This window comes from Meriones unguiculatus, chromosome 9 (assembly GCF_030254825.1).
Source record: "Meriones unguiculatus strain TT.TT164.6M chromosome 9, Bangor_MerUng_6.1, whole genome shotgun sequence".
In the NCBI taxonomy this organism is placed as follows: domain Eukaryota; kingdom Metazoa; phylum Chordata; class Mammalia; order Rodentia; family Muridae; genus Meriones; species Meriones unguiculatus.
In genome coordinates, this window is record NC_083357.1 from 35,452,727 (window position 1) to 35,466,057 (window position 13,331).

At 38.9% G+C, this 13,331-nt stretch overlaps 1 protein-coding gene across 5 annotated transcripts in view; it reads left to right on the forward strand.

Moving 5' to 3' along the window:
- Znf385d (zinc finger protein 385D) overlaps positions 1-13,331 on the forward strand; it is a 408,525-nt gene that overhangs the window by 371,407 nt on the left and 23,787 nt on the right. For all 5 annotated transcript variants that reach the window (XM_060391024.1, XM_060391023.1, XM_060391021.1 and 2 more), the window contains one exon: positions 173-409. In XM_060391024.1, coding sequence (XP_060247007.1) covers positions 173-409 — 237 coding nt within the window. The remainder of the gene's footprint in view (positions 1-172; positions 410-13,331) is intronic.

Genomic DNA, 13,331 nt, shown 5'->3' on the forward strand with positions numbered 1-13,331 from the left:
AATGTGTGAAATAAATTGTGGTCATTTTTGCCATATGTCAGGATTAATTCACAATGCTGGCAAGCTGCTGCTATCTTTATTAGCAGAATGCCATATTAGTGATGTGTTTCTAAGAAGGGAAAGATGACGCCATGGTCTCCTAACACTTTCTCCTACACTGTTTTCAATACAGAGAGTACCACAGTGACACCAGTAATATCAACAACAAGTGTCCAAATGCAGAAGATCAGTTCAGGAGCAACTGAGATCACCTCTAAAGTAGAAAAAAGCCCCACAGCAGCAGCAGCCGCTGGCAACAATTCACATCCTTCCACAGAGACTGAGGAAGAAAAGGCAAAGAGGTTGCTTTATTGTTCGCTATGCAAGGTGGCTGTGAACTCTGCCTCACAGCTGGAGGCTCATAACAGTGGTAAGATGCAGGCCTTTTCTTTTTATCTCAACTGCTCTGCAATTATTTTCCTCTGAACAGATTAGACTTTTTACAGCAGGGAAACCTGTGGTGACAGAAAACTGACAGTTATTATATGGAATTTATCAGCCAGTAAAACATAAAAATGACTTGCAAAATATTATTATGTGGGAACAAAGGAAGATTTGTAAGGCTTGAGGTCAGGTTGTGAGTATGTGAGTGTGTGAGTGTGTGTGTTTAGTATTTATGTGTTTCCTACCAGTGTTGCCTTTCAAATGAAGCCTCTAACCCAACCATAGTGTTGCTAAATCCTAGCCACAGTTCTTTTTTTTTTTTTTTTTTTTTTGGATTTGATTGTCTTTATTTTTTTTTATTTATTTTTATTTTTTTTTATCAGTTACATTTTATTAACTCTGTATCCCAGCCATGTCCCGATCCCTCATTCCCTCCCAGTCCCTCCCTCCCTCCCTCATCTCCACCGTGCCCCTTTCCAAGTCCACTGATAGGGGGGACCTCCTCCCCATTCATCTAATCCTGTTTTATCAGGTATCTTCAGGACTGGCTGCAAAGCCCTCCTCTGCTAGCCACAGTTCTTATTGTGATTTTTTTTTAATGGCAAAATATGTCTGAGCAAAATCTATATGATGTATTCAAATGTACTTCATGAAGTTTTTTATTATGTACACCAGCAATGCATTAATTATTTGACTGAAGCACAGTGCAGACTGTGGGACCAATTGTCAGAAACATAGTTCAAGCCTGTTTCTCGTGCAAAGTACTTTTAAGAGAGTTATTTCTGTCTTTAATTATGTATATGAATGTTTGTGTGGGCATGCACACATGAATGTGGATAAAATATGTTAAAGCCTTTTGACCTGGAGTTATTGGGGTTTGGGAACTGGGAAGCAAACTCAGGTCAGTTACATGCTTGTCTTAGCTAGAGTTAGAATTGCTGTATGAAACACCATAACAAATACTAACTTGGTAACAAAAATGTTCATTTGGCTTATACTTCCACATCACTGCTCATCATTGAAGGAAGTCAGGAGAGGAATTCAAATAGTGCAAGAACCTTGGAGGAAGGAACTGAAGCAGAGACCATGGAGGGATGCTGTTTACTATCTTGCTCCTCATGGATTGCTCAGTGTGCTTTTATTTATTTATTTATTTATTTATTTTTATCAGTTACATTTTATTAACTCTGTATCCCAGCCGTGTCCCGATCCCTCATTCCCTCCCAGTCCCTCCCTCCCTCCCTCATCTCCACCGTGCCCCTTTCCAAGTCCACTGATAGGGGGGACCTCCTCCCCATTCATCTGATCCTGTTTTATCAGGTATCTTCAGGACTGGCTGCAAAGCCCTCCTCTGTGGCCTAACAGGACTGCTCCTCCCTTCGGGGGTGGGGAGACCAAAGAGCCAGTCATTGAGTTCCTGTTAGAAATAGCCCTTGTTCCCCTCACTTTGGGAAACCAATTGGTTACTGAGCTACCACAGGCTACATCTGAGTGAAGGTTCTAGGTTATATCCATACATGGTCTATCCGGCGCTTTCTAAGACAAATAGGAATAGTGCTTCCTCCAGACCCAGCTATACCACTGCTAGGTATATACCCAAATTTTGTTCAAGTACACAAAAAGGACACTTGCTCAACCATGTTTATAGCAGCTCTATTTGTAATAGCCAGAACCTGGAAACAACCCAGATGTCCATCAAAGGTGGAATGGGTACAGAAATTGTGGTATTTTTATACAATGGAATATTACTCAGCAATCAAAAAGGAGGAAATCATGAAATTTGCAGGCAAATGGTGGGATCTAGAAAAGATCATTCTGAGTGAAATATCCCAGAAGGAGAAAGACAAACATGGGATATACTCACTTATATAGACCTATAAGATATGATAAACATAATGAAATCTATACACCTAAAAAAGATAATCAATTGAGCGGACATGGGGTAAGATGATCAATCCTCGTTTAGAAAGAAAGATGGGATGTGCATTGAACATATGACAGGAGTCTACTGAGCGCATCTGAAAGACTCTAACTAGCAGTGTTTTCAAAGCAAAGACTCATGACCAAACCTTTGGCAGAGTACAGGGAATCATAAGAAAGAAGGGGAGTTAGTCTGATGGGGAAAGGATAGGAGCTCCACAAGGACCAAATATATCTGGGCACAGGGTCTTTCAGTGTGCTTTTTTATAGAAAAGAGGATGACCAGACCAAGGGTGGTATCAGCCACAATGGGATGTTCCTTTCCCATCAATCACTAGTTAAGAAAATAATCTGCTGCCTTACCTTCTGAAGGCAAGGTTTTCTCCTGTCAGATGCTAATAACTTGGGTCAGGTTGAGATAAAACCAGCCAGCACAATGATATTTATTGCTGAGTCATTTCTCTAGCCATTTTATAACTCTATTTTAAGATAGGCTCCACTGTGTAGTGCTAGCTGGCATACAACTTACTTTGTTGACCAAGTTAGCCTCAAACTCACAAAGATCCATCTGCCTCTCCTCTTCCCCTTGAGTGTTGATATTAAATGAGTGAATTACTACGCTCAGCTTAAATACCTTTTAAAACAGAAAGAAGCAAACTGCAACATGCAGGATCAGGAAACAATTCAATTATGGTTCCATTGAGTTGCTTCCTGTATTTGTATGTGTGAATACAGACATATATATATATATATATATATATATATATATATATATATATATATACATATACATACATACACATGTGTGTACAAATTTACATGAAGGTACACATGTATGAAATATATACACTTACGTCTCTTTTTATCTGAGTATGCCTACTTGAAAACATAATCTTTTCTCTAAAACCTTACTTGACTGAAAAAATCAACCTTACCCTACATTTCCAACATTGGAGCCAGATTTGTGAATGGATATAATGAATGGAGAATCACCATGTTTCATGCCCTAATTTCACGTTGCTGATGTAAGTTGCACCACTGGCCAGTGATAGTGCTACACGGGTGATATTTGAGTGTTGACTTCATGTTCTGAGAAGGGAAAGCAAACGGAGCATACTTCCTTTCGTTGCAGTGAGCAGCATTCATGAGTTTGTAAACAGAGACTCACAGACGCTCTTCCTGTTCCAAGTCAGCATATACATCATGCTAGTCTTCCTTGATGCTCAGACATCAAAACATCAAGAACTAGTAAACACCATCAAAACTCATTTATTCCCACAAAATTTGATCATTCAATGTAATGATAGAGGAGTACATTCATTTTAAATTTGATAAGATTTATAATTCAACCATGCCTTTGTGGTTTGAAGTTATAAATTTATAAGATTTGGGGATATCTACAATTCTCTTAAGAAATATTTGACTTAAAGGCAAAAGAACCATGTTTCATTATATCACATGAGGATATTATTTGTTATTATTATTATTTTAATTTTTATTTTTTACAATTTATTTATTTGGTATACCAGCTGTAGTCCCCTTCATCATCCTCTCCCAATCCCACCCTCGCTCCCTCTTCTCATACCATGCCCCTTCCCCAGTCCACTGATAGGGAGGTCCTCCTCTCCTTCCCCCTGAGCCTATCAGGTCTCATCAGAACTGGCTGTGTTGTCTTCCTCTGTGGCCTCGTAAGGCTGCCTCTAGCTCTGGGGAGGTGATCAAAGAGACAACCACTGAGTTCATGTCAGAGACAGCCCCTGTTTTCCTTACTAGGGAAACCCATTTGGACACTAACCTTCCATGGGCTACATCTGTGTAGGGGTTCTAGGTTACCTCCATGCATGGTCCATGTGTGGAGTATCAGTCTCAGAAAAGACCCCTGTGCCCAGAATTTTGGTTCTGTTGCTCTCCTTGTGGACTTCCTGTCCCCTCCAGGTCTTTCTATCACCCCTTCTTTCATAAGATTCCTTGCACTCTGCCCAAAGTTTGGCTATGAGTCTCAGCATCTGCCTTAATACCCTGCTGGGTAGAATTTTTCAGAGGCTCTCTGTGGTAAGCTCCTATCTTGTTCCTTGTTTTCAACCTCTTTCTATGTCCATCCTATTTGCCTTTCTGAATGAGGATTGAGCATCTTCCTTAGGGTCCTTCTTCTTGCTTAGCTTCTTTAGGTGTACAGATTTTAGCATGTTTATCCTATATTGTATAAATAAAATCCACTTATAAGTAAGTATATACCATGTGTGTCTTTGTGCTTCTGGTATACTTCACTCAGCATGATCTTTTCTATTTCCCACAGTTTGCCTGCAAATTTCATGATTTCCTTGTTTTTAATTGCTGAGTAGTATTCCATTGTGTAAATGTATCACAGTTTGTGTATCTACTCATCAGTTGAGGGACATCTGGGTTGTTTCCAGATTCTGGCTAATACAAATAAAGTAGCTAAGAACATCGTTGAGCAAATTACTTGTTGTGTACTTGAGCTTCTTTTGGGTATGTGCCTAGGAGTGGTATAGCTGGATCTTGAGGTAGCACTATTCCTAATTGTCTGAGAAAGGGCCAGATTGATTTCCAAAGTGGTTGTGGAAGTTTACATTCCCACCAGAGGATATTATTTTTATATTCCAGTTATGTGTACTTATTTCCAATTTGTATGTCAAAATGCCCCCATGAAAGTATAAATACGTATCTATCCATGCAAAACACACAAAAACTCCAAGGCTTTCACCTTCAACCTGGACAGGCATCACTTTGGAAGAAGACAGAGAAGGAACCCTTAGTGTTCCTTTGCTGAGACAGCTGAGGATGGTTTCAAGCATCTCATCTGAGAGACTGAAGAAGTGAATATGTGGTTCTTGTTCCTCATGTCCCTTTACTGGATAGTTTCTTTTGGACTAGCAGCCTGTGTTGACCATTACAGCTAACTCTCTGCTTGCCAAACTTTGAGTTTTCTTTCTCCTTTCATTTTCCTTCATGAATAAGAAAATGTTTCCATTTGGAATGTGCCGTCAAAGTCCCTTAGGTGTTGTCTTACACTTGAACTTGAAGGCTGTGTCAAGACTAGAAGTGGCAAAGAAAGAAGACAAAAATGACCAGTAATTTCTGATTCCTTCTGAAACACACTGCATTTGATCTCAGACTTGCTCAGTTTTTGTTAACTGCAAGAGTATTAAGAAGCCACAGTGTCTGGGATTTATCCACTGTGCATTTAAGAGGATGCAGTAATGTCTACATTCACAGTCCTGCTGCTTGTCCACTCATGACTTACTTTTGGAGCTTTTGCTTGCAATCTTTTGTAGAGAAATAGAAGAGGTGGGTGTAATGAAGAAAGGTTCCAAATATGCCATACTCCTGCCAGGAATGCTTGCAGATTTGAAATATTTAACTAAGATCATTGTGGTGTATTTTAGCTTGATTTATTATTAGAGTAGTTGATTCTGAGGCAGGGACCTGACAGCAAATAAGTATTTAGCGAGTAGAGGAACTAAAGCTTGGGGACTAGGAACAAGAAATGAAGAAAGAAAAACAGACAATACAAATTGCTTTATTTAGCCAATTTTCAATTTGTGTTGCTGCAAACATGTTAATTAGGAGCATGGGGCTAGAAAAATGGCTCAGTGCTCAAGAGTGTTTGCTGTTTTTCCATAGGAGAAGAATTTAGTTCCTAGTACAAGTAGGTGAACTTCCAGCTGCAGGGAATCCAGTGAGTCACTCACATGCAAGTACACACACACACACACACACACACACACGTAGAATAAAATGAACATATTTTGGCTTTTCAGCTAACTTTGACAAAATGAAATATAATAAGATAAAACAATAATCATTGTATCAAAGCTAGACAAAGAAACTCAACAGAAGGGAAAGAGCCCCAAGAGCAGGCACTAGAATCAGAGAGGCACTTGTTCATAAACTCAAGAATCTCATTAAAAATACTCAACTGAAAAGTATAGTATCTATGCAGAGGAGCTGATATAAAACCATGCAGTACCTGTGGATGTTTCTGTGGTCTCTGAATTTTTATGAGCTTTGTTCAGTAGATTCAGAAGGTCTTGTTCTCCCCATGTCCTCCATCTTCTTTGGCTCTTATGATCTTTCTGCCTCCTCTTCAGTAGGGTTCTCTGAGCTGTGAGGGGAGGGATTTGATGGAGATATCCTATTTAAAGCTGTGTGTTTCAAGGATTCTCTCTCTGCATATTGTCTGGCTGTAGGACTTGGCATTTATTTCTGTCTGCTACAGAAAGAAGTTTCTCTAATGACTAAATAAGTTACTGATTTATGAATATACAGTATATATTTAGAGAAACTTTATCATTTTTTATACTGTTTTTTTTTTCTTTTATTTTCCAATAATGTTTGGTTTTACCCTCGGTCTCTGAGCTATCTAGTGCCTGGTTTTTGTCACCTAAGAAATAACAAGCATGGGTTCCATGTTATGGAGTGAGCTTTAAGTCAAATCAGAAATTAGTTTGCTATTCTCACAGTCTTTGTGCCATCATTGTCATAGCATAACTTGCATACAGAACAGATTATACGTCAAAGATTTTGTGGCTGTTTGGCATTCACTTTTTTTTTCTTTTGGTAAACTACAGAATACATTTTCACACCAAGAAAATAGAACATAGTAAAGGCTCCATGTATACACCAGCTTGACTTTTTCATACTCAGTGTGGGAGATGTATTTGGCAATGGGGCCAAGTGTCAATTTGTGGAGAGCAACAGCATATGCTCTTTGGGGATTTAAATGAGACCTCCTTGGCCAACAACTCAATTGAATGCAAACCAGTCCCAGTACTGGAATCCTTGTTTGGTAACAAAAGAGGGCCAATTGAGAATCTGTATACCGTATTATTAGGAGACCTAATTAAGATCTCCTTCATATATTTTAGAAAGTTTCCTCTACACTAGATTTCCATATCGTCCCTTAAATGCCCCTCAATTCCAGATTTCCCTTCCTGCATTCCCTTCATCAACTCTATCACCCTTCCCACTACTCACCAGATCTCCCATTCCTGTCCTTACCCACTCCCAATTTATTCTGTTTCCCCATTCCAGTGAGATCCTTAGTCCCTTCCTTTATCTAACCTCTCTCAGTCTATGGATTGTATATTAGTTATTAGAATAAAATAAATCTTTATATCAAACCTTAGTTGTGACAGGGGATGTTGATCAGTCAGATGCTGTGATTTAGTTCCCAGAACTGAAAATTTTTCATTTTACATGTAACCCTCTTTTTGGATGGAAATAAAGAATGAGAAAATTCAGAAATAAACTAACTCTAATGGTGATTTATAATCTTTATAACTATTGTGTTACAATTTTGTATTTGTCATCTACTGTGCCATTTCTAAATGAATGCAGTACTGGAGGGATCAAGAGTAAAACTCCCACTAAGCAGAGCCCTTAGAACTGCCAGGTGTTTACAAAAAAGAAAAATCTGTAGCTATATTTGTGTGTCTAGATCCCAGATTTATGCCCACTGAGGTAGTGCTCCTGTTCTTATTGGAATAAATGTTTTTTTTTATTTTTAATTATTTAATTATTTTATTAATTAAAGTTTATTCATTTTGTATCCCAGCTGTAGTCCCCTCCCACATCCCCTCTCAACTGCACCCTCCCTTCCTCATCTCCTCCCATGCCCTTCCACTAATCAAGTTACAAAGGAGGCCCTCCTCCCCTTTGTGCTGACCCTAGCCTATCAGGTCTCATCAGGAATGGCTGCATTGTCTTCATCTGTGGCCTGGTAAGGCTGACCCAGCCCCCTTAGGGGGAGGTGATCAAAGTACCAGCTACAACATTCATGTCAGAGACAGTCCCTGTTCCCCTTACTAGGAAACCCAGTTAGAGACTGAGCTGCCATGGGCTACATCTGTCTATGTGTTCTAGGTTATCTGCATGCATGGTTCTTGGGTTAGGATTAGGGTTAGGATGGCCATTTTCACTATGTTAAAGCTACCTATCCATGGGCATGGGAGATCTTTCCATCTTCTGATATCTTCTTAAATTTCTTTCTTCAGAGACTTGAAGTTTTTTCAAACAGGTCTTTCACTTGCTTGGTTAGAATCACCTCAAGGTATTTATATTATTAGTGGCTATTGTGAAGGGTTTCCCTAATTTCTTTCTCAGACCTTTTGTCTTTCGTATACAGGAGGGTTCCTTTTTTTTTTTTTGAGTTAATTTTCTATTCAGCCACTTTGTTGAAGGTGTTTATCAGCTGAAGGAGTTCTCTGGTTAAATTTTTGGGGTCACTCTTGGATACTATCATATCATTTGCAAATAGTGATACTTTGACTTCTTTTCCTTTCTGTATCCCCTTGATCTCCTGTGGTTTCTTATTGCTCTAGCTTGAACTTCCAGTACTCTGTGGAAGAGATATAGAGAGAGTGGGCAGCCTTGCCTTGTTCCTGATTTCATTGGTTTGCTTTAAGTTTCTTTCCATTTAGTTTGATGTTGCCTATAGGCTTGCTGTATATTGCCTTTACTATGTTTAGGTAAGTGCCTTGTATCCCTGATCTCTCCAAGACTTCAAACATGAATGGATATTGGATTTTGTCAAATGCTTTTTCAGCATCATATAGATGATGATGTGATTTTTTTTTCCTCCAGTTTGTTTATATGGTGAATTACATTGATGGATTTCTGTATATTGAACCACCCATGCATTCCTGGGATGATGCCTACTTTGTCTTGCTAGATGATATCATTTATGTGTTCTTAGTTTCAGTTTGGAAATATTTTATTGGGTATTTATAAATCAGTGTTCATAAGACAGATAGTTCTGAAGTTCTCTTTTTTGTTGCATTGTGGTTTAGGTTTCAAGGTGACTGTGGCCTCATAGAATGAGTTTGGTAATATTCCTTCTGTTTCTATTTTGCAGACTATTTTGAAGAGAATTGGATTTAGCTCTTGATGGTGTGGTAGATTTCTGCACTGAAACCACCTGGCCTTGGGATTTATTTTTAGAAGGGAGACTTTGGATGACTGATTTTATTTCTTTTGGAGATATGGGACTATTTAATCTATTTATCTGATCTTGTTTTAATTTTTTAAATGGGATCTATCAAGAAAATTGTGCACTCCGTTCAGATTTTCAAATATTGTTGGATAGACACTTTTGTAGTGAGACCTAATGATTGTTTGGATTTACTCAATGTATTTAATTTTGTTCCATTTCTTTTCTGATTTTGTTGATTTGGATAGTTTCTGTCTGCCTTTTAGTTATTTTGGCTAATCGTTTGTCGATATTGTTGATTTTCTCAAAGAACCATCTCTTGATCTCATTGATTCTTTGAATTAGTATTTTTTATTTCTAATTTATTGATTTCTGCTCTGAGTTTGATTATTTCTAACTCTCTACTCTGCTATGGTGTGTCTGCTTTTTTTCCCTAAGGCTTTCAAGTGTGGTGTTAAATTGCTTGTATGAGATGTCTCAAATTTTTTCTGGAGGCACTTAATGCTATAAACTTTCCTTTTAGCACTGCTTTCATTGTGTACCATAAATTTGAGTAAGTTGGGCCTTCTTTTTCATTAAATTTTAGGAAGTCTCTAATTTCTTTTTTCATTTATTCCCAGACCAAGCTGTCATTGATTAGAGAATTGTTTAGTTTTCATGTGTATGTAGGTTTTTTTTTTTTTGTTACTTCTGTTGTTGGTGAAGTCTAGTTTAAGGTCATGGTGATCTGATAGGATACAAGGGTTTATTTTATCTTCTTGCATCTGTTGAGGCTTGCTTTTTGCCTGACTATATGGTCAGTTTTTGAGAAGGTTTCATGACATGCTGAAAAGAAGGTAGACTCTTTTGAATTTGGGAGAAAGGTTCTGTAGACATCTCTTAGGTCCATTTGATTTAGGACCTCTGTAAGTATCATTATTTCCCTCTTTAGCTTCTGTCTTGATGATCTGTCCCTTGGTAAGAGTGTAGTGTTGAAATCTCCCACTATTAAGGTGTTGGCATCATTGTGTGATTTAAGCTTTTATAATGTTTCATTTACAAATTCACTGGCTCTTGTATTTGGGGCATAGATGTTCAGGATTGTGATGCCTTCCTGGTGTATTTTTCCTTTGAGGAGAATGATATATCCCTCTTCATATTTTTTTATTAATTTTGGTTGAAAGTCTATTTTATTAGATATTATGATAGGTGCTTCAGCTTGTTTTATGGGTCCATTTCATAGTAAAACATTTTTGCAGCCCCTTACTCTGATACCGTGTTTTTCTTTGTTGCAGAAAAACAACATTATTATTATTTTTTTGATATTGTTCTTTTTCTTTGTTTCTTGGGTTCATCAGCATGTTGCATCCTTTTCCCCAGTCATTCTGTTTGTCTATGTCTTTTTATTGGAGAGTTGAGTCCATTGATGTTAATAGATAATAGTGACCAATGAATGTTAGTTCCTTTTATTGTAGAGTTGGTGGTGTTCCTATGTTTCAATGCTTGTTTTCTTTTAATTTTTTTGTTGTGAAGTTATCTATATCCAGTATTTTCTTGGGTGTAGTTGATGTAGTTAGATTGGAGTTTTCCTTCTGGTATCTTCTCTAGGGGTGGGTTCCTGTATAGATATTGTTTAAGTTTAGTTTTGTCAAGGGATATTTTGTTTGTTCCGTCTATGTTGATTGAAAGCTTGCTGGGTATAGTAATCTGGGTTGGCATCAGTGGTCTCTTAGAGTATGCATGACATCTGCCCAGGCCGTCCTGGCTTTCATAGTTTCTGTTGACAGGTCTGGTGTGATTCTGATAGGTCCACTGTTGTATGTTGTTATATGTTGGACTTTTTCCCTTGCTGCTTTTAACATTTTTTCTTTGTTCTGTAGATTTAGTGTTTTGACTTTTATGTGACATGAGAAGTTTCTTTTCTGGTCTAGTCTATTTGGTGTTCTGTAGGCCTCTTTTATGTTTATGGACATGTCTTTCTTTAAGTTGAGAAATTTTTCTTCTATGATTTTCTTGAAAACATTTGCTGAACCTTGGAGTCTGGAATCTTCTTTTTCATCAGTTCTTATTATTCTTAGATTATTATTCTTAGATTTCACCTCTTGATGGCATTCCTGATTTCTTGGATGTTTTGTGTTTGGAACTTTTCTGATTTTACTTTTTCTTTGAGAGATATATCAACTTCTTCAATTGTATATTCAGTGTCTGAGATTCTCTCTTCCATCTCTAGTATTCTGTTGGTGATGCTTACCTTTGTGTTTCCTAGAACTTTTCTCCAAGTTCTCCAACTCCAAGGTCTTCTCTGTTTGTGTTTTCTTTTTTAATTCTAATTCTGTTTTCATGTCTTGCACCATTCCCTTCATCTGTTTGAATGTGTATTCCTTTCTTTCCCTGATGGCCTCTATTTTGTTTGTTTGCTTGTTTGTTTCCTCTCTATCTGCCTATATTTGTTTGGCTTTATTTGCCTGTATTTTCTTTGAGAGATTTTTTTTATTTCTTCTTTATGTACTTCTAATAACTGGATAAGCAGTTATTTTCCTGTGTTTCCAATGAATTAAAATATCCATTGATTTTTGAGGTTTCTGGTGAAGCCATGATGTTCTTATTTTTGTTGGAAGTGTTCTTATGCTAACCTCTAGCCATCTGCTTATCTGTAATCTTTGCTCTTTGTTCCTGGAGTCTGTACTTCAGACTGGGTCAGTCTGTCTCTGGTGTCTGGAGTATTCCTCAGGAACATGAGAAAAGTCTAGCAGTTCAAGAGTCGATGTTGGTGTTTCAGCTGTAGCTAAGGGAGGAAGGTCACAGGCTCATGTGCACAAGAGCAAGGGTGTGCGTGGAAGTGTGCCTTGAAGGACAAGGTGCTTGAGCATGTAGATGCCTGGAAAGCTGGAGCTTAAGCACAGGTGGAGTTGCTGGCATCTTTTGAGGGCACAAAATGATCATACATAGGTTCCCTGAATGCCTCAAGGGCCTATAGGCCTTTTGTTTTGTCCTCCCAGTATTCAGATCTGTCTTGGCTCCAGGAATTGTTTGCCTGGACTCCACTGGGAGACCCACAGAATAGGGGCTTCAATGTTGGAAAAGCTTTCTCCAAGATCCCTATGTTGCCCACAGTAGGGATGTGGGTGGGGAGGATCCAATGTCTGGCTGCTAGTGAAAACAGACTCTGGATCTGGGACTCTGCATGCACTCACTTGAAGGAACAGTCACTTGCTAGCAGGCATAATCAGAAAACACAGGGGTTCCTCCTGTTCTCTACTCTCAGATTTATGCCCAGATGGACAAATGAACGTGTAGGAGATCCATCAGCTCAGTGGTGTCCACTGTTTGGCCACCAGGCAGGAAGACCCATACTTGGGGCAGCCTTCTCCTCTGTCTCAGTTACTGAGCATGGAGAATCCTACCTAGGGCAGCTGCTGCCTGCCATAGCTGCAGACATGGAAGGAACATATAGTTGCTGCCTTCTCTACCTCCTAGGTCACCAAACTGGGGGGCCAGTGCTTGGGGCAGAGGGCATTGTCTGCTGCCTCCACCAAATAGGAAGGCCCATGCTTAAGGCAAGGGTAAATGCAGGAGTGGTCTCAGGTCCTGGAGACATCCACAGGTGACCTGGTCCAAACTGGTCCAGCTCCCTGGTTAACCCCTCTTGCCCAGGAAACCTTAATGTTGATGTTCTGGCTTCAGCTGCCCCGCTACTCAGCAATTTGGTGTTTTGGATCCTGTGCACTTCAGATAAGGTGTGCACTATTCACTACCATCTTGGACTCCCCAATATTGATTTATTCTCACTTGACTCTGGCAGCCTGACTACCTCACAGCCATGTGCCTATTACCTGTCTTCTTGTCTCGCCCTGGCTAATGTAAATCCATCTTTGTCCCCAAGGCAACACCTCTATGGTGACCTCCTCCTCATGGATTTGACCATCAGAGATAACTGGGGAGTAATTTTTATACAACCTTGAGACAGCATATTCCTCAATAACAATGACAATACTAGAATCTGTTAGCATTTAGCACCCTGCTGGGTCAGCAATCCAAAAAGGAATGTACAGAGACA